Source organism: Argiope bruennichi, chromosome X2 (genome assembly GCF_947563725.1).
Source record: "Argiope bruennichi chromosome X2, qqArgBrue1.1, whole genome shotgun sequence".
NCBI classification, from domain to species: domain Eukaryota; kingdom Metazoa; phylum Arthropoda; class Arachnida; order Araneae; family Araneidae; genus Argiope; species Argiope bruennichi.
The window spans coordinates 78,154,609-78,176,191 of NC_079163.1; the positions used below are offsets into that span (position 1 = coordinate 78,154,609).

Here is a 21,583-nt window from a genome sequence, read left to right on the forward strand (position 1 = left end):
TAGCTTCAACTATGCTGTAGAATTAATGAACTATAGGAAGTATTATAACAATTTGGAAAATTAGAGCAAGATGAAACATTTGTGTCAAAACTCTAAGACAAATTAACTTGATAGCACAGTAAAAGCTACAAAACGCAATATTTCGAACTGTAAAATTGTTCTATTTTTGATCTTATTTTTTAAAATAAACTGATGCAATTGAACAGAACTTGGTCTTAAATACTGATATTAGATATTTTCTATAAGAAAATTAATAATGTTTAGTAAAATGAATACAAACAACTATTTTTTAATTGCAATTTTAAATATTGTATCACATTTCCCACACTTTTATTTTTTTTAAATATATAATGAACAAGTGATTTATTTAATTGCAATATGAAAAAAAAAAAAAAAATCTAAATTAATTCATTATGCAGCTTTCACTTTTTGCTTTAAGGCCCAAAAACATTGCATAATAATTCACTTTGCGTACTTAATTTTTTAAAAAAAAATCTACCTATTGTTGATATGGTCTTATAGAAAGTGATCCTTAAACGAATAAAAACACAATCTACGTCATTTTTTGGCTAGATGATCAGTTACATTTTTCTGTAATATCAAGTTAACCAACCTTAGATTATACAGTGTTTGGTATAGATGGACCTGCAAAGAATTCAAAAGATAATGGACGCTATATAGAAGCAATCACTGAGGATTTTTGAAGGTGGACGCATAATTAGAATCAGGTGTTAGCTTTCAATTATTTTATAATTCCATCAAGTACAAAATAGACTTTTTGATGGATGTTTATTTCTTAACCGTTTCAGCAAGACCAGAACCGAGGCCCAAGACACAGCAATCAATCCAATTTTATAGGCCTGAAGCACCGATAGTTTCCACCATTGTTTTTGAATAAGCAATAAACAGCTTTTTGAAAGTCTTCAATGAAAACAAATTTTTCATATCGATAAAAGTATTTGAATCGTACAATGTGTGTGTGTGAGAGAGAAAGAAAGAGAGAATCCCACCACCACCACCAAGCTTAAGTTGTAACAATTAAAAGAGAGATAGAGAGAGATAGATAGAGAGAGAGATGGATAGAGAGAGAGAGAGAGAGAGAGAGAGAATCCCACCACCAAGTTTAAGTTAACAATCAAAAGTACAATCACACCTTGTGGTGCTAAATGGGTACTCACCATCAGATTTTTTATAATCATATGGTAGAGGAGTCTGTGGTAATTTCACTTTTAAAGTTCAATGATTTTTGCGAATCTTTAGCTTTTATATATTACTTATGAAATGGTTGGTTGAAAAAATATTTTTGTCTAAAGAATTCTTATTCAGTAAAATGGTCTTTATTAAAATTATCATTTCCTGTAAATGTGTAGCTGGTTGTATGTGTTTAATCCAAGGAAAGATGCATTCTTGTCCTTTTCTTATTTATTTTCGCATACACACCCATATAACAACACACATGGACGATGATCACACATATATAAGGAAACACTTAAAATATACATTTAAAGTAGAAATTGTCGCTAACAAAGAGCGAACAAATGAGCGAGCGGTGCCTGCTTGAACCAGCTTCACACCAACTCTCTGGTTGAAGTGATTATAATAAAGAAGCTTAAGTGCGCTTCCCTCACATTCCAAACATACAAATGATTTAGAGCATATTGTGCCATCTATGTTCAGTATTAATTTTTACTATATGAATAAGTTTACAAAGAATAAAAAACATAAATAAATTACAAATAACGAAATCACATAAACAAAATGTAAACTTGTTAATTTGATTTTGAAATTTATATAAAGCATTATGTTCTTACTAATTTGAAATGTAATATGATTAAATTATTAAATAACATAACAGGTAAGCTATATTATAAGTTAGTCACAAATTGAAATTTATATAACACAATTTAAAAACAATTACATGAGAAAGAATGGAAGTAAGATGGTAAGCAACCATCAATGAATCAATTCATTTCCCTTTAACGGCTGTTCCAGGCTTACAAGATGAATCTCCCGGTCAGCAAGACAACGAAACGTAATCTATTTTCAATTGACTCTTCTCTTTAAATGCGCTCCAAATATTATCATACTTCAGCAAAATGAGTGTAAAGAAGTTCTTCTACATCAGGGCCTTTAGAGTGTTTGAAGTGGTACTTTTGTAACATGTAAAAAAGGTAAAAATGTATGGCTTTATGGCATAGAGAAAGTTATATACCTTAACTAATTCCGCTAACATGAAAGTGTTGAAAAGTACTTATTCACACTGTTGTCCTTTTTTCAAATGATAAAAAAAAGTGGAAATTAATTTAATATTTTAGGAGAATTTCAATTGCTCAATTCATTTTGCTCGTGTATTTGAGGTAACTTTGTCAGGACTACTCTAGTGATTTATTTATTAAATAATTTTTTTGTAGATTTTATTTTTCAATGTTTCTTCATAATCGTTTTTTATGAAAATAAACAATGCAAGAATTTCGTTACTGAAAATGTTCGAATAATGACAAAAAAAATTTCTCAAATGATTAAATACTTTGTTTCCTAATTAAGAGACACAGTTTTCCCCCTTTTCTTTTTTATATGACGCACAACAAAATCAGAACTGAAAGCACGGGTCACCATAGAGTCCAAAAGGAGAAGACAACTGATTGGAACAGGAAATTTCAAACTTTAGTGTTTTCGTGTTTGTTCGGATCCCACTCAAAGAAGTTTTAGGTGATAAGTGATTATCCTTAGTGATCATCTGCTACAACTCACACCTGATATCTATCTAATCTGCATATCTAATTAAATTATCTCTTCTTTTTCTGATTCCTAACTAATATGAAGTCATTGAATTAAATAAACGATTTGCCAAAATACGATAGTAGGAGTGAACTACAGGCAAGCCCTGTAGCAGCCAAGTTAATTTCAAACACAAGAATTGATCATTAGTAGTTTAATCACTAAAATGACTATTTGCAATCCCATTGACACAGCAGGAATTACAATGCACACCCTCTCTCTAAAAGACACTAAGAATAACAAATACCTGGGATTTTTTGTTGTCATTGAGAAGCTAAAAATAGACAGCAACAGCTTCCCACAGCTAGCCCTCTTTTCCCACTGAAAGAAGAGAAAATCTAAAAAATCTAAAATAGAAGCGGGACAGGAGAGTAAACATATTCTGGGAACTTTAGAACTGAAACACCTTTATTATTTTTTTTAAAATTACCCCTCATATTTATAAATCCTGACCTAAATGACACAAAACTATTTATGTCGTGTGTACCACCAGTAATGTCATTGGGATCATGATTTAAATAACACTGGCTGATGTTGTAAACAAATATTCAAAAAAAATTTCATATCTTAAAGCACAAAAGGAATAAATAAATAAATAATCAATAAACGCGAAACTACTATCAAATAAAAATTCTTGCCAAGTATGAACCAAAATCTCACTCCATAATTCAGTTTATTTATTAAATTAGATGCATAATTTGCAATTGTTATCTTCATCGTTTTAGGTTACATCATTAAGATGAAATGAGGATTTGAAAGCACAAAAAAACTTGATAACCAATTCAATGATTATTACTATTTCTCACAAGAATTTTATTACGATTTTCAGAAAGGAAAGTGCTTTTTAATACACTTTCAAATTCCAGCAATGGGGAGAGGAGATGCACTTTCAAAGTTACGAATTTCTTATACACAGAGTTAATAATCATCTGAATTCGTCCATTAATTTCATTTTGAAACCATAATCTATTAAATTTATAGTACTCTATACAACTTTGTACTGAAGACACTGCATTACTGGTGAATCAAGTACTTCCTGGTACATAAAAAAAAACTATTTAATTACATACACAAATATCTCAATATGGTAAATCTAATAAAATTTACAAGTATTTTGAAACTATAAAATAATAGCATGGATTTTTCTCTCTCCAACAGTATGAAAATAATCCAAAAAATGATGTTACTCAGAAAACATATATAAAGAATACTCCACTTAGGAATTGCAATACCGGTATACCGAATACCGGTATTTTGAGCCATTTGTACAAATTTTGTACTACCGGTATTCACAAGTTTAAATACCGGTTTTCCGGTATTTACTAGAAATCTTTTAAATTGTATCCACTACATATTCACGTGATAACACTTACATACATGTGAAAAGAAAAAATGAACTGAAAAGTATCTAATAGGGGAAATCCAAGGTCAAAGGTGAATACCGGAAATGCGCTTATCGTTCCGCGTCTCACTCCTTTTAATGATATGGAATCTTCGAAATGTAGACGAACAGTATGTGAATCATCCAAGAAGGAGAGTCAAAACTATCCTATTACAGCTCCGAGCAATACTGCACACGCGCAGGATTCGTAATCTGATATTCGTGTCTGTGAAAACAAGGTTGTAGTTGTGAAGAAAGTGTGTAATATTTCGATATTTTTTAATTTGGAGAGTTCGTTATTCACATTGTATTTGCATATCATACTTTAGGGATCAAAATATTTTTCAGATTTATTATATATATACTCATAAATAATAACCCATAATAATGAATAACTTTAAAGAAATAAAAAATCAGCTGATAATACTTCGGTTTGGTTTCATTATTTATATGATGAAAAGAATACGGTGGCACAATGTAAAAAATGTTCAAGAATTATTAAAGTGAACGGAGGAAGTACATGCGGACTCCATACACATTTAAAAACGAAACATGATACAAATTTGTTAAAGAGGAAAGAATCTAATTGCGATGAAGATACAAATTTAAGCACAGTTTCTAAGGCTAAGCCATCAGGGATTTTAGATTTTTTTGAAAAAAGAAAAGATAATTTGGATGAAACTATAAGTAAAATGACAGCATTAGATGGTTTGCCATTTCGAGTGTTTTGCACTTCTACTGAATTAAGAAAATCACTATCCGCCAAAGGTTTTAAAAATCTACCAACATCGATAAACACTATAAGAAGAACTGGTATGAACTACAGTAATGGTGTTCGCAATTCTTTGAAACAATTTAGTCTTACATTTGATGAATGGACAAGTGTAAGAAATAGACGCTATTTAAATATAAATATTCATTCAGAAAAGAAAAAAAAATGGAATATAGGACTTACACATGTCTCGGGAAGTATGCCAGAAGAAAAATGTGTGGAAGTGATTAAGACTAAATTAGCGAAACATGGATTATCCCTGAAAGAAGATATTATATCCATAACGACTGATGGAGCAACAGTTATGAAAAAAGTTGGAAAGTTGATTGGTGCAAATCAGCAATTGTGCTATGCTCATGGAATTCAATTCTAGTAATAGATGTATTATACCAAAAAAATAAAGAACAGAAGAATCCAAATACTATGGATACAGAAACTTCGGATTCCGACTTTGAAGAGAGTGAGAGTGATATAGACAATGACAATGCAACTGTTGAAGACGATATTGCTAATGAGAATGAAACATTAACCCATCAAGAATTGCTTCCTATAATTTATAAAGTTCGAAAAATTGTTAAGATATTTAAACGTTCCCCTACAAAAAATGCCACATTACAAAAATATATACAAACTGAAAATAAAACAATATATGTTAATATTAGATTCTAAAACACGTTGGAATAGTTTACTCCTAATGATGGAACGATTTTTGAAACTGAGAAATCCAATCCAAAAAAGCAATAATCGACTTAAACCTGCAAATTTATTTTTCAGATAGTGAATTTGACTTAATATCCAGAACTGTATCAGCTCTACTTCCAATAAAACTGGCTGTTGAGGCATTATGTTGGAGAGATTCCAATTTATTAACAGTTAATGCAACAATAAATTTCATGTTGCAGTCCCTGAAAGAACAGCACACATCACTAGCTGAAGAATTATATATTACATTGAAAACTCGCACAGGAGAAAGGCATACCGAACTAGAAAATGTCTTACTGTATTTACATAATTATAATGATTTTAAAAATGGAAAAAAAAAAAAAAAGAGACTGACTAATTTAAATCTGATCAAGTTTATAGTAAATTTTCTTAATTTTTTTTTACCCACAAACCTATTTACATTCAGAAGAATTCGGTACAGTTATCGAAGATTATGATGACACTAATGTCGATAATGAAAAGGAATTGTCTCTCAAACAAAAATTAGAATTAGCGATAAATAAAAAAAATTTCAACAAACCAAAATACAATACAGAAATCAGCTATATCGAAAACCATTCGACGAGAAATCTATTTATTTGAAGATGAGGGATTTAGAGGTAAATACTTGGAAAAAGTATATCGCGCATTGCTAACAGTACCACCAACTAGTGTAGATGCCGAAAGAGCGTTTTCGACAGCTGGTAATTTTTGCACAAAATTGCGTTCCAGGCTTAATGGCAGTACAACGGATGCATTATGTTTTTTTTTAAAGATCACATTTCAAAAATTTGTAATAGTACCACAGACTGATTAGTTATATGTACACTTTTCTGTGATTTAAATAAATAAAATGTTCCTTTACTTTTTTGTGATTCTTTATATATTATTATAATCTATGTTACAAATTATTTTTACTGATATTTACACTCTGTAATAAAACTGGGAAATAAACAAAGAAACACATGTGTCTTCTTTTTTTTCCTAAAATTTCTAATACCGGTATCCCGGCATTAAGATCTAAAAAATACCGAATACTGGTATTGAACTTTTGCAATCCCTAACTTCACTGTACGTATATATGATAGAGGATGATGACTTCAAGCACAAGATTGTTTTCACAGTGTGTATACGAAGAAGGGAGAGGGGTCGGATCTCTCCAAAGAGACTGTTATAGTTCGGGTAAATGACTGCCAGCGTAGCTGGATAATGAGTGAATATAACAGTCACAGCAAACCGTGTTTATACGGCTTAGTTCTGTGGTAATGGGATAGCTGACTGTAACCAAATGTATGCATATGGTATACAGTTCTCAACTGAATATTCTTTCAATAGATACATTATTCTAGATTTAACATCCAAAATTTTAAACTAACTAGAAGAAATTATGTAAATGAATATATCTTTATTTGAATTTTTATGTTCCCATCCCGCCCATTATTTTATTACATGGATAAATAAACAAATATAGTGCTAAATATGGATCATGAGATTTAACATTTCGCAAAGAAAACTGCACCACATTTTAAGAATTCTACTGTGATGTATAAAATATGCATAAACATATGCAGATGCATGAATTTTAAATGAAAACGCATAATTTGGTATAAACTGGATCTCACCTTCTCCCTCAAAGATAGACTGCGATGCAAGTGTGGTAGAACTTAAAGTACTTGCTTTGGAACGATGCTTTCTAGTTTTTGGAGGACGACTGGGAGAATGGTGTGAAATGGAAGCACGTGGAAACCTTGCTATTGATGGCGGCTGAGGTAATAGCAATGGCCCAAGATGTTGTTGCATAGGAGGACCAACCAGACATAAATCTTGAAAGGAAATAAATTCTGATAAGAAACCGATTACACTATTATCAAGTAAATAGTATAATAATTATATTTTCATTTCAAAACATTTTATTCACATCATTCAGCAATTATTGAAAGAAATATGCTGCAATGAGTTATATGATACAGAAATATTAAGTTATAGCACATTTTCAAATTATGTTGTTAATATTGTGTAATTTCAATTGCCATCGATTTACTAGAATACTAAATAGTATTATACTTTTATTAAAACATCGATTCTTACCCTATATATTATATAAATACAAATAAAAGGTGTCCCACTCAAATCATGATCCAATAGTTGATTTCTAAACCATTAGAGATAAGCATATACTTCAAATTAGGGAAATTCTCAACCAAGAGAATCATACTTTATGTTGTTTGAACCAGTAAATGCAAAATTACGATATTATCATTTTAGACAATTTCCAACCATTTCAATGATTACAAAAAGGAAGATATGTCTATCAGAGGGTGACGATCGCTCGAGCCACTTATTAAATAGTTTAAAACATTGAAACACAAGTTTTGTAATTCAGTTTTAGTTGTAAAAGAGGATTTTATTAAAATCTAAAATGCAGATATGTCAAAAATATTTTACTGTCTATGATTAATAGGATGGCATGACTATAAAAAACCAAACAAAACAGATTTTGCAATTTTTTCAGCAATGGTTTTATTGATAAACAAATCATATACTGTATTCAGTATTTTTCTAACTGGAAATATATCTTGGATGGTTTAGAATTAGTTATCAAGCTAAAATTAGACATGATAGAGAGTACACCCTGCATAAACTTCCTTATTATGAGTTTTTAAAAATGAACTTTTTATACATTTATTTATGTACATGTACAGGTAAATTTTCAATCTACAACCATTAATAACCGATTGCAAATCCGAAAAGCATCTAAATTTGTCAAACATGTATTTTACTACTAAATACGATTATTTTAATAAGTAATATAACCATTACCTTTCCTAAATGTACTATTCAGTTACAACATTTCAGATGCTCATTTGACTTTAAAATCTAGAAAAAAATGCTCGCTTTACGATTCTTACATAAAAAAATTGTCTTTAGGTGGCAAACCTATTATAATGATGGTATGGATAAGAAGAGTTCAAATAATGAAGACAAACATTTATAAAATGACATATCAACAGAGAGCAGAAACAATTATGATTTGTCACAGAAGTGAACTTCAAAGCACTTTTGATTATTCTGTTTTGCACAGAAACTGATTACTATTTGTAGAAAAAAAATATACCTTGCTAGGAAGTTTCATTATAAATGGTGAAATGAAATAATACACACACACACTATTTTATTATATTATATATATATATATAATAATAATTAATATATATGTGTGTGTGTGTGTACATGCAGAGATATTTATAATGTATTTTTTAAGTCATTCATTACATATGTTTGAAAAACATCACTGAATACAAATTTATCAACAAGATTCGAACCATTCATGTCAAGATAAAAACAGTACACGAGATAGAAATAATGTACAGACAATTTTTTACATAAAAATGACATTTGCTCGGAAATGAGTAAAATGTTTTTAATATAAGCAAAATTAAGCCTCAATGATGTAGCGAAACAGGAAAAAAAAAAAAAAAAATATGAATATCACTAGAGATAATAGGACATACGGTGATTAATACAGAACTGTCCATATTAGATCATTAGCTATCAGAATGATATCTCATTGCAACTTATCAGAAAAGTATCTACACACTGCTTGTTACTCAGGAGTTAATTATCACATATTAAAACCCACTTTGTCATACTCAAAAAATGTCCTCTAAACGAGTATGTAATTTTTTTAGAACATTATATATATTATATATGTAAAAATATTTTAGCAAATGCGTGGCCGAGAAGAGAAGACACTTTTGAAATTTTTAGATATGATTTATTCTATCCGGGAGGCATATTATGTAACAGGGTACGTAGTGTGAAATGGATGCAAAAACTAAGCACTTTCAAGCACTTTTTAAGCACCTTAGTGAAAAAAATTAAGCATTTTCGTATATGCATGAATACCAACTCAAGAATTTTCTACTAGTAGGAATTTTTTGTCTTATAATAATTTATAGTTTTTATGGATTTTTTTTGAAATATCTATTTTTAATATTTTAATCTTTGATTAAAAATATCTTTTCAAATTTTAATCGATGCACAGATGTTGAATCCAGCCTCATCTTTTATTTAAATAGGCAACATTATCTTCAGCAATAATTAATACAAAGAAACTCTGAAAATTTGAATTAAGAGCACATTGAATAGAAACAATTTAAGTAACAAACATTAAAGATTTAAATAATTGGTAAATTCGACAAAAATGGATTTACAAAATTATTTTCACTAGACATTGGGCGAAAAAAATTTAATTACGCGGGAAAAAAAAAAAAATCTATAGTCAATTACGTATTAGTTCAGAAAATTTAATTTATTATTACTAGATAATGCAGACAGATTTTTATCAGAATAATTTTAAATCTAAGTTTAAATATTAAAAAAAAAAAATCAGAAAAAATATAAATAGCTTTTACATCTTTATTTTTTTTTTTTATGTGTACAATTAAAAAAAATTTACAAATAAAAAGTAATTGACTGTTTCCCTGACCTAGCTTTTAAAATACTCAACTCAAAACATTAAAATGACAAAAATCTGACTGTATTATTTTGTATTGATAAATTAAATTAACTAACACATACAGCTTTTATTTTAATGTTATTAAAAAAAAAAAAAAAAAAAAAAAAAAACTGATTATTCATATAAATGTTAATTAGGTAGGTAAGTAGAGACATATTATTATTACAGCTAATTTTGCATTTTAAAAAAAAATGTCTCATTTATTAGATGTTGAATTTGAAATTGTCAAAGTTTTTTTTTCCCCCTATCCTTCTTTGAATATTGTTGCACTTCGTTACGAGTGAAAAACCCTTTGTTTCATTAGCTTTTCATGACAGTTCTTTAATTTTTACAGTGTATCGTATATGTGAGTTACTGAATATAGTCAAGGGAAAGTCGGTAGCATCATTAATTTTCTATGGAGGATAACTTACAACTGATGCACGCGATACTTTCTGCTTTGTGTTCACTAACCGATTTTTGCATCAGGTTTCTTAAGCGGAACTAAATTCTAAACATATGTACTAACTATGAGTTTACTTCTTTCATTCTAAAAAAAAAAAAAAAAAAAAAAAAAGGCTTTACAAAGGAGAGTAGTAAGAATTTTTTGATGGAATGCGAGTGGCTAGTATTTTTTGAAGCTTTAAAAGAGGACGAAATCCATCAAAATACTGTAGGAGAACGTCAGATTTGAAAGCTGTTAATGGGAAAATCCTTATGTTATTAACACAGTTAATGCATGCCTTCCAAGGCCATCAAAGTAAACGAGAATTAACAAGCGGCAACCAAATTTGCAGACAATATATTGTATAAACACCTTTAAAATGTAAAAATAAATTTTGAGCCATAATATTCCTTAACGTCATGTGGGAAATACATTAAAATTTTTAAATTGAATTTCTAATTAAACTTTTGCAAAATCCATCCTTAGTGAGCCTCTGACATCCAAAAAGCAATTGCCCGCTAAATTTCACATCCCTTATTTCAGTGATGTTCTGTATTAGTCAGGCAAATCTTTATATACAGAGAAAGAAAAATTTCACTGGGAAACCAAAAAAGCCATGCAAAAGTTATAAAGAGAGAGAGAGAGAGAGAGACAGAAACTTAAAAAATGATATAATTTGAATCATAAAAGGTTTCTTAAACTCTTTTTTTTATTTCTTTAAAATTTTAAATATCATACCTAGCAAAATGTTTTTAAAAAATAAAAACTAAGATTTGGCAAGATTGGTCAAACAACTGATAATTTTCAAAGAAATGGAGAAATTTAAAAAAGTACCGCGCAAATGAAATTATTGAAAACTTACGTCTTCAAATTAAAATTTCATCTCACTGGATTTTACGCAATTGACGAAAGTAATTGCAATCACAATAAATAATAGTACAATAAAATCCCTTTCGCAGTCATTCAAAAGATAGCCCAAAACAACATATGAACGAGAATGATGATTGAATGTGTAATGAGACTTCATGGTAATCAGAACAAAAACAGTTAAATATTATAAATATCTTTCATGTACGCTTTTAGAACAACTTATCATATCTCTGATGTATATTTTTTTTAAGCACCATACTGTATTCTTATTTTTCGTAGATCGGAGCTAATCTGCGTAATCTTTACGAACACACAAAGAGTTGAACATAAAGTTACCAGGCAGAACTAAAATGAATTATTCCCCATTTAGAACACTAAACGTAAAAGAAGTTCAAACGTTTTTCGCTTGCGACCAGTTCGGTATATTTGATATTTCGCTCTTTCGGAATAACCATTCTAATATTTCAATATACGCCGGTGCACATTATTGAAAAAAGAAGGGGCGAAAACATAGTTCATTTAGTATTATCTTAACATGGGTTGAAACTTCTATATCTCTTCATCGAATGCTTCTCTTTCGTCGGATTTCTTTTTTCATTTATTTATTTATTTTTTATCCAATAAACAAAGATTTATGACTGCTTTCGGTTTATCATATTCATCGCCTGTGGAAACTGGAATATCTTCTTTGCAATTCTCGATAAAATTAAGCAATTTTTAAAGGCTTTTCATGACGCTACGCACCCTGTGTAATAGAAGCGATGATGAAACTGATGTCTGTTTACATTGCGAGCAAAAGAGACAAATTTTTCACTCAGATTTTAAAAGGGATTTTTTTTTTTTATACGAGTCGATTTTGGTTATGGAAATTTAGGTATCTTTAAACGAATGCGCTAGGCATTTAGGATTTTTATCCCTTCACTCGGAGCGTGAGAAAATGCAGAAGTAAGCATTTTTATAGAACGCGTGTTAAATTAAATCCTAATTAATTTCCTAATATTTATTTTAATTTAGCCTATATTAATTCTAAAATGTTCTCTTATTTCCTGATACAATTCTTTTCTATTTAATTAATGCTACATGCACCCCATAAAAATGCTTACTTCTGCATTTTCTCACGCTACGAGTGAAGGAATATCAATTCTTAATACTTAGCACATTCCTTTAAAGATATCAAAATTTCCCTATCTTAAATCGACACGGGTAAAAAAAAAATCCCTTTCAAAATCTCATTGTAAAAGCCAATGAAGAGACAATTTCACTCTTTTGCTCTTGTGTCGCGATGTAGACTGACATTTCTTACCACTTATTCTTTGTTCATAATATGCCTCCAGGAATGGAATAAATCGAAGTTTAAAAATTCAGAAGTGTTTTCACTTCGACCACGCACCTACTAAAATATGTTTACATATTATATTATATTATATAAGCATCAACAATGGGAATAAACTGACATTTTCCATATTAAGAGCGACCATTATGAGAAGTTAATATTCAGGCTTCTTAATATAATTTTCAGTTCATATCAACTATTTAAACTTTACAGAATGCTGAAAATTTTTATTTAACATAAATATGTAAAAATTGATTAAATGAAGTACTGGATCATACCGACTTCATAGATTTGATTTTATATATCAAAAATAAAGAACCTAATTAGAAATGGGTACATCCAAGATCTATTTATGGATATGGAAACAAAGAACTTCACATATTAATTTAATTTTTTTTTGTTAATTTAACCCCGCCCCCCACCCTTAATTCTTTCTTTCCATAAATGAAAATATGGAATTTTGAATTTATATTTCCATCTAGTACCACTTCCTTCAGTGCACATCCTTATAAGAACAGTTGACAGATCTACTGCAAAATTACTGAATTAACAAATGAAATATAAAAAGTGAAAGGAAAAAATGCAAGATTGACCTATTTTTTACATTTTTACGAATGATTGCTTTTACATTTGAGACGATTCCTAAAATTAAAAACCATTTCCATTTGTTCTGAAATAAATTGCATAAAATTTAATATTTGAAGGATTCACAAAGCAAGAGATAGTTTAAAAGAATGAATGCCATTGTTAAATTTGAAGATATGAAAATAGTATGAAGATGGCCTTTTACATAGATAGGTTTCATATGTGTTTAAAGAAGACAATTTTAAATAAAATGACTCATTTTGCTGAATTTAACTTTTTGTAAATTGCGAGTAACAAGGATTGTTCAGATACTTTTTTAAAACAACTAAAACAATGTAAAGTTGATAAATTTTTTATTATTTACATTAACTTGTATTGAATAAAATCTGTAACAATGAATAGTTATTATTTAATAGTTATGAATAGTTTATTATAGTTTAACAAATGAATAGTTATTTTCTTCGGTAATTATCAACTGTGTATTAATTCGTAGGGAGGGGCTAGTTAAAAATATAAACCTATAAATTATACATGTTTTTACGAGTATGATTGATAAATTTCATAAAAAGAAAATTTCTTAATTTAATATATATAAATTGGGAGACCTAAAATGGAATAGCAAGAATTTATTTTAATCAAACTTTGAGACTATAAGCATTAATGAAAATTGATGGAAGTTAACAATCTATTGTCTTAAGTAAAACATCTTCTTTCATTCGTCATATGTAAATGCTTAATTTGTTCCTCTTCTTTAATGAGAACATGGAAACTATTGCTTAGTATGCTATATTACATAGAAATAATTTCACCCACATTTGAATGATTAGAGAAGAACAGAATAACTGTCATACAAAATTACATAAATCTAGGGAATATTCTTGCATGCTCTTTAGAGCTCTTTTTTATTACCAAGATGGCACCAATGCTATTGTTAGACCCAAACATGTTTTCTCAGTCGACTATTATGGTTAATTTATAGAGCTTGTACCTTCCCAACTTAAATCATAGTTTGTTCTTTTAGTTAAAAGATTCGTAGCTGTGAGAATCGCACATATTTAAGTTTCCAAAGTTACTTCAGATGATTAATTCCACTAATTTATTAGTTATTATTAAAAACTTGCAAGAGGTGAACAGTCATTATAAAGCAGACCTAATTGTTCACAGAGATAATTTCGGAATTTCAGAAATCAAGTACAAGCAAAAATGCTAGAAGTCTATTCAAGAGGAATGACGAAACGACTTATGATAAAGTAAGATTTACAAAACACAGCAGAAAATTCAAAATGCACAGATCTTCTGCTTCTAGTGCTAATGTTCATATTACAAAAAAAATCCTAGATATTACACTTGAAATAGTTCTGTTTATTATTATAAATAATTCTGATTAATGTCCAACATTGCCCATTATTGCAACAATGCTCATTTAGTACACAAAAAGATATTTGCAATTCTGATCAGCAGCCAGATAATACAGATAAAACAAGTTTTACTGCATAGTGATGATATGAGGATGTTGAACAGAAAAACTGATTATTATAATATATAATTATTATAATATATATAAATAAACTATCAAGACCTTAGTCTATTATGGCAACTGTTTTGAATATAGATGATCAAATTTACAGTAAAATATAAAGCAAGTTAAAATGATGCTGATACACAAATAGGAATAAACAAATATATTTAAAAGGACTACAGAATTAATTTGATCATAATTTCCCCTGAATTACATTTTTTTTCTCAGGTTGTAAGATCTAATCTCCCTCACCCCCCCCCCAAATCTGAAGTCTGAGATTTTATTAAAATAGAACATATTTAGCAGTAAAATTGTATTTATAATAAAATCATACAAATGAATACTATAATACTTTTTCATATCTATTTAATTCACTAAATACTTTATATCAGTCATAAAATCTGAAAGCATACATAATTAATCTTTTTAGATATTAAAATAATTATCCAAATATAATGTTACTGCAATTCTTTTACACAAACAGTGGTCTCTTTTCAGGAAATAACTTTGTTATGGCAAAAAAAAAAAAAAAAAAAAAGTCCAGTCTTTGGAATCAGCACTGTACCATCATATTTGGAGATAAAAAATGAAATTTTAACTGTCTAAAAATAAAAAAAACTACTATGACATACATATGAAAGAGTATTAATTTCTTGTATACTATTTATTAAAGTAATAATTTTAATAATTAAAGAAATAATTTAAGCCTTCTTAGCTGAAATAAAATTATCAGTCTTTAATCCAAATGTAAAATGAAAATTCACTATGATTTCCCCATAAGAGTAGTCATTAGCAGTGTGTATTCAATATAATTTTTCTTCAAGAATCATTTTAAATATTCTACTCAACAATTTTTAAAGTAACATAGACATATATAAAGCAGATTTGCAATTATAAACTTATTACCCTGATAAAGACAATTAAGTGCAATCAAAGCATAAAACTTACATACTATGAGTGTCCAACATAATACTAAAGTTTAGTTTCCATAAATCTTGAAGCATATCTCCCCAAAATGCCAAAAGTAAAGATTAAAGAAATAAAACCCACTCAATATATTTACTTTAATCAATGTTTACACTTTAGTAATAACTTACCATTTATACCAGAAGATCCACGAAATCTGATCCATTCAAATATTTTTGGTACAGCTATGATTAAAAAGAAAATACTTTACAATAGAGAAATTTTAATCACACCTTTTGAGATTCTCAAAGTAATGCTTATTACATCAATGAACTGTAGATTCAATATTAATAATTTACATCAGTAATAAAGTTAAATTTAACAAGGTGATATGTATAAAACAATAAACTAATATAAGAAATAAGGTTCACATGAAAATGCAGGTTTTATATATAATGGGCTGTTATAAGCAAAAAAGGGGTTGTTTGCAAAAAGCATCAAGTAAACCTGATTACCTCAGCTACGAGGGACCAAGGAGTGATTTGATGCAAGAAACTGGATACAAAAACATTAGAAGGGAATTGCAAAATAAACAATAAATTTGTTGAAGCAGCATGACTAATACTGAATTAAAACTAGAGAAATACAAGAAATGAAACATTAATCAAACATTAACAAATTATAAATTATTTATAGACTTTATACACAATCAGCTAGAAGAAATATTAAAGGTTCTAAACTCTAAAACCCTTCAGCAACCATGACTCCTTCTCCACCTAACATTAAACTCATTATGAAGAAGGATTTGTGTAAATAAATTGAATGACTTGTATCAAAAACAAAGAACAAAACTGAAAGAAAATTTTATTGGCAGCAATAAGAGGCAGGAAACATTTACTAACTTAACTATTAATTTTTAAAACAATTATACATTAAAGTTTATTAGATTAAAATCTTTTTTTTTAATCGGAAGTTATTATAAAAGTTTCAGGATAACATAAATTTCAAAAATTCATTAATCTAGATTATTATAATAACAGAACTATTATGGTATTAACATTTCTTGGTAGTACATATCTGAAACTTTAAGGAAATTCTCTCAAAATGCTTCAAATATAATGCTAATAACAATGTTTTAAAAACTATCTGGCAGATAACCAGAATATTAAATACATATGAAGAGTTTGGTTTGGAAAAAGTATTCTGTAATAAAATAGAAGTCTTTTAAATCAAGATATTTTATTCTTAGAATAACAAAATATTTTCTACTTTTTCAATCCTACCTTTTATATTATATGTTATCAGTTGCAATATACCTGATTTCAGTAATAGTAATAAAATTCTAAAAGAATTTAAAATCTGGATAATTAAAGAACAACAAAATTAAAATCACATACAGCATTTATTTAACAGAAAATATATTAGAAGGGATGAAAACTAATATCGGCCCACAGAAAACTTATGACAGGCAGAATTTATAACACTTTAATTAAAATTTTAACTTTTAAACAAACTGAATTACATTCTATATTACATGCAGCTTTTAGAAGCAAAGTTGTTGAAATGAGATATTAATGAATATAAATAAGGATTATGAATGCGATTGAAAATTGCATACAAAAGTAAAGCTTAGAGATATAAAAGATAAATTAACAACAACCAGATTCTGTTAATTACTTCTCTCAAAAAAATTTAAATTTTTAAAACAGAAACTTTTGTATTTCAAGAGTCTTACACAATTAGGTAACTTGAAGTTGTACATGATGCTGAAAATGGGCTTACAATGAGTTATTTAAAAAACATTTTTTTATTACCCATTTTTTGCAATATCTTCAAATATTTTAGATGGTCAGAACAGAGGATGCTTAGCTTACATGAAAAATTAAAACAACTTTTCACTTGGCAGGATTTTGACCTCAATGAACATTTCATGGTCTTGGCTAGTTGAATTGATTTAGTTATCAAATTAAAATATTCATACTTTTAAATATATTGAAACTCAAACTTCAGATTTTTTTCAAGCCAGAAGGAAAACAGAGCAATTATTAACCCCTTAGGCACAGAAATTCATTTAACCTCATAATTAAGGGTCATCTTATTTGGAACATCCATTGTTGATTCAACATATCTAAAAACAAAGGATATACGATACATTTGCTATTTTGACGATTGCTTTTGCTACTTTACTACGATTAATTGCTACTTTGACTTAATTACTAATTTAAATTAATTATGTAATTCAATCAACGAATCTGACACATTGCAGTACCAGGTATTGTCAAACAATTCTAGCAAAATGGTTCTTTATCTCGAATTTATTTCAGAAGGTTGTAAACTCGAAAAGTGCTCTTACTTTTCATAAAAAAATGCTATTACTTGTTTCATGAATTGTCCCTACTTTTCCACACCTACTGTTCTGGACTAATTTCAAGTTTCATTCCAACAGACGATTTATCACAGTTTTAACATTTTCTTATTATTTCCAAGCTTTATTGACTGTTACCTCGATTCTGCCAACGCTTATGGTCGAGACCTTTTTGACATTATCTCACCATAAAAATATATGATACAGAATCAGAATTTAGACCATACATTTCAAATAGTAGGCCACGTATTTCAACTCTTGTATGCAAAACCAATATTATTCTCCTAAATAAAAACTGAAATTTGATAATGCAATATTCAATCCGCTTTTTAAATCAGATATTTAAATCTACTTTGCAATATTATACATATATATACAGGGTGTTCTCAAATTCATGGGTGAAACTTTAAAAATAGTAAAATTCTGCCTACTTTCTTTTGAAACTTTTTTTTGTATTGCAATATAGGAATACAAATAGGATCAGAATTGAAAAGTGTTGGCGGAAAACACAAAAATGCTGAGGAAAATGTTCTTTACTTACATAATATTACAGTAATTGTACAAATGCACGACAACCAAAATCGATACAAGCCTGGTAGCATCTAGCAAGTGATTGGCATACTCTTTCGAAGATGCCAGATGTTTCACGAACAGTTGCAGCAGTGACTAAACGTTTTGTAAGGAGTTCATCTGGAGTCTCGATGACACTACATCTTCCTGTCCTGCTTTTAAATTTACTTGTTCCGTCTACATTTTTCGTTTCCGGTCCCATATTGATAGCGAAAAATGCTTCTTTATATGTATTTTACCTACCCTTAAAGTTTGGTCCATGAACTCAGCAACACTCTGACATATTATTTAAATGAATTCAGACATATTAGTTAAACAGTGAACAGTTTTCAATTTTGATTTATTGAGGGAAAGGGGCATTCTTGGTATCACAAGGGTTCATGAATGTTTATGTGATTTCATTATTTGTAATTTTTGGTTTTTCATTTAATTATTTTATTTGTATTTTTTATTCTTCTTATACTTAATCATATAGTAAAATTTAATACTGAACATAGATGGCGCAATAGGCTCAAAACCATATGTATGTTTGGAATATGAAAGAAGCGCACTTAAGCTTTTTTATTGTAAACACTTCAACCTGAGAGTTGGTGTGAAACTGGTGCAAGCAGGTAAGCTCGCTCTTTCGTTAGCGGCAATTTCTACTTTTAAATGTATATATTATGCGATTCCTTATATATGTGTGATCATCGTCCATGTGTGTTGTTATAAATAAGAAAATAAATGCGAAATAAATAAGAAAAAGACAAGAAAGCATCTTCCCTAGGATTAAACACACACGACCCCAGCTACAATGAATGAGATTAAAAATGTTTTCTCCTACAGTTTGACTTGGCATCCAAGATCAAACATAGGAACCTGTTGTCAACTGGAATTAACCAGCAATGCTGTTCCATGGCACTAATATTACCATTGTCCTTTGATGCCCGAAACTTACAGACATAAGAAACGCGAAACCATAGCAAGTTTCCCAGTGTAACAACGAATTTTTGAGTTCTCATGATGGGAGATATGGCACATTTATTGCACGATGTGCAGCACCACAGGCTATGGCAACAAGGCCTAAGAAGTACCAGGCTTTGAGTTAGGACTACAGAAAAACTTTAAAACACAAATTTCTGTTAAACCACTCTAAGAAAACACACAATTTTGGAATGTTAAATAAAAATTTAACTGTTGACTAGGAAAAAATATCGCTGACCTGTTTTATTGCTTACTTTTATTATGAAATAAAAATATTATTTAATGTCAGCAGAAAAGAAACTCTCTCCTGAAATCTTGCATACCAATCTTACGTCCTTTCTGAGACTTCTTTAAAGATTCCAATATCTGAAACAATTTCTTTAGCCAATAGAAAGAAAAGTAAATCGAATCAAATTGCGAAAACTGAAATAAAATGCAAACTGAAAGGATGCCAACATTAAGTTTGCTTTTTTTTCTTCCAAATATCAAATAAGATTTGGAATAAGACAATGTTTTTCATAGACAAACCATAACATAAGAATATTATGCATTGTTAGTCAAATATCTTTTTATGAAATGAAATAGAAAAATCCAAATAAAACAAATCAAGTAGCAGTTAGTAAAAATTCCAAACTGTACAAGAACATATATAATTGTAATACAAAATCTAAATCTCAATTGAAACTTTATTATTATTATTATTTTGCATTACAGCACTGTCAAAAATAAGACAATTAGTAGAAAATAGATATTTCTATCCTATCAATACTTAAAAGTATAATTTTAAACAAATGCTTATATATTTATAATATTACAATACTTCCTGATTGTAATTACAAGGACACAAAGAGATATATTCCCAATTTCCTAGACGCTAGCTGAAAGTTTTTTAAATTTTTTTTTGTGAGTTGTGGCATTTTATATATTATATATATATATATATATATATATATATATATATATATATATATATATATATATATATATATATATATATATATATATATATATGTCTTTGTTATACAACAGTCTTAAGTCGTTTTGCTGAAGAGTTGATGCACATGTTATTTGAGTGAATTTAAAGGCATATTACCATATTAGCGGTATTATAGTTTCTCATTCTCTTTTTTACTATACAGGTAAACATTCACTACAAATTATTTGAAAACTACCATTTTATTTTTTGTCACAGGGTCACAAAATATATCATGGTACTGGATATTACTGCAAGGTCAGGATAAAATTTCTTATTTTCGGAAAAGAAAAATGTAGATATATCTCATATCGACATGTAAATATTATCTGGATGTAGAAAACAAAATAAAATTGATTTTTATTATCGAATAGGCTTATTTAGATAATCATTATTAAAATATACTATGCCTGTAATCTTACAATGTTAATTTTTCTTGATACGTTCATTTTCAAACAAGACCACGCAAAAAATACCCGACAGAGGAAGAAATCATGTTGGCCCAGCAAGAAGATCGTCCTTCTGATGCCGATTCACCATCTTAAGTACTGATGTAAAATATCCAGATATTACCCGAGTATTTTTTCGTCCAATTAATTCTTTTTATACAAAATACTTTGAATGGAGTATAATATGATTTTGATATTACGTATATTAAATATAAGGTCACAAAGAAAAATGAAATATATGAACCTTTAACACTTTTTTTAGTTTTTAAAAATTAAGAAAATTTAATCGGAAAATATTACATTATATATTTTAAATCAAATAATTTAAATATCAAAAATTATAGATACAACTATTCATATGAACAGTTGAATCTATAATTTTCGCTGGTATATTATATAATATATATATTGAATTTGTGTGTTACACATTAAACAAACTTTATCAGATTGAGACATTTCAGAGTCGGATTCAAA

At 28.6% G+C, this 21,583-nt stretch overlaps 1 protein-coding gene across 3 annotated transcripts in view; it reads right to left on the reverse strand.

Moving 5' to 3' along the window:
* Nucleotides 1–21,583, reverse strand: part of LOC129959968 (cAMP-regulated phosphoprotein 21-like) — an 81,855-nt gene that overhangs the window by 11,446 nt on the left and 48,826 nt on the right. For 2 of the 3 annotated variants that reach the window (XM_056072906.1, XM_056072905.1), the window contains exons 16-17: nt 15,981–16,034; nt 7,256–7,456 (exon numbers count right to left, since the gene is read on the reverse strand). In XM_056072906.1, coding sequence (XP_055928881.1) covers nt 7,256–7,456; nt 15,981–16,034 — 255 coding nt within the window. The remainder of the gene's footprint in view (nt 1–7,255; nt 7,457–15,980; nt 16,035–21,583) is intronic. The other variant, XM_056072907.1, reaches the window with a different exon arrangement.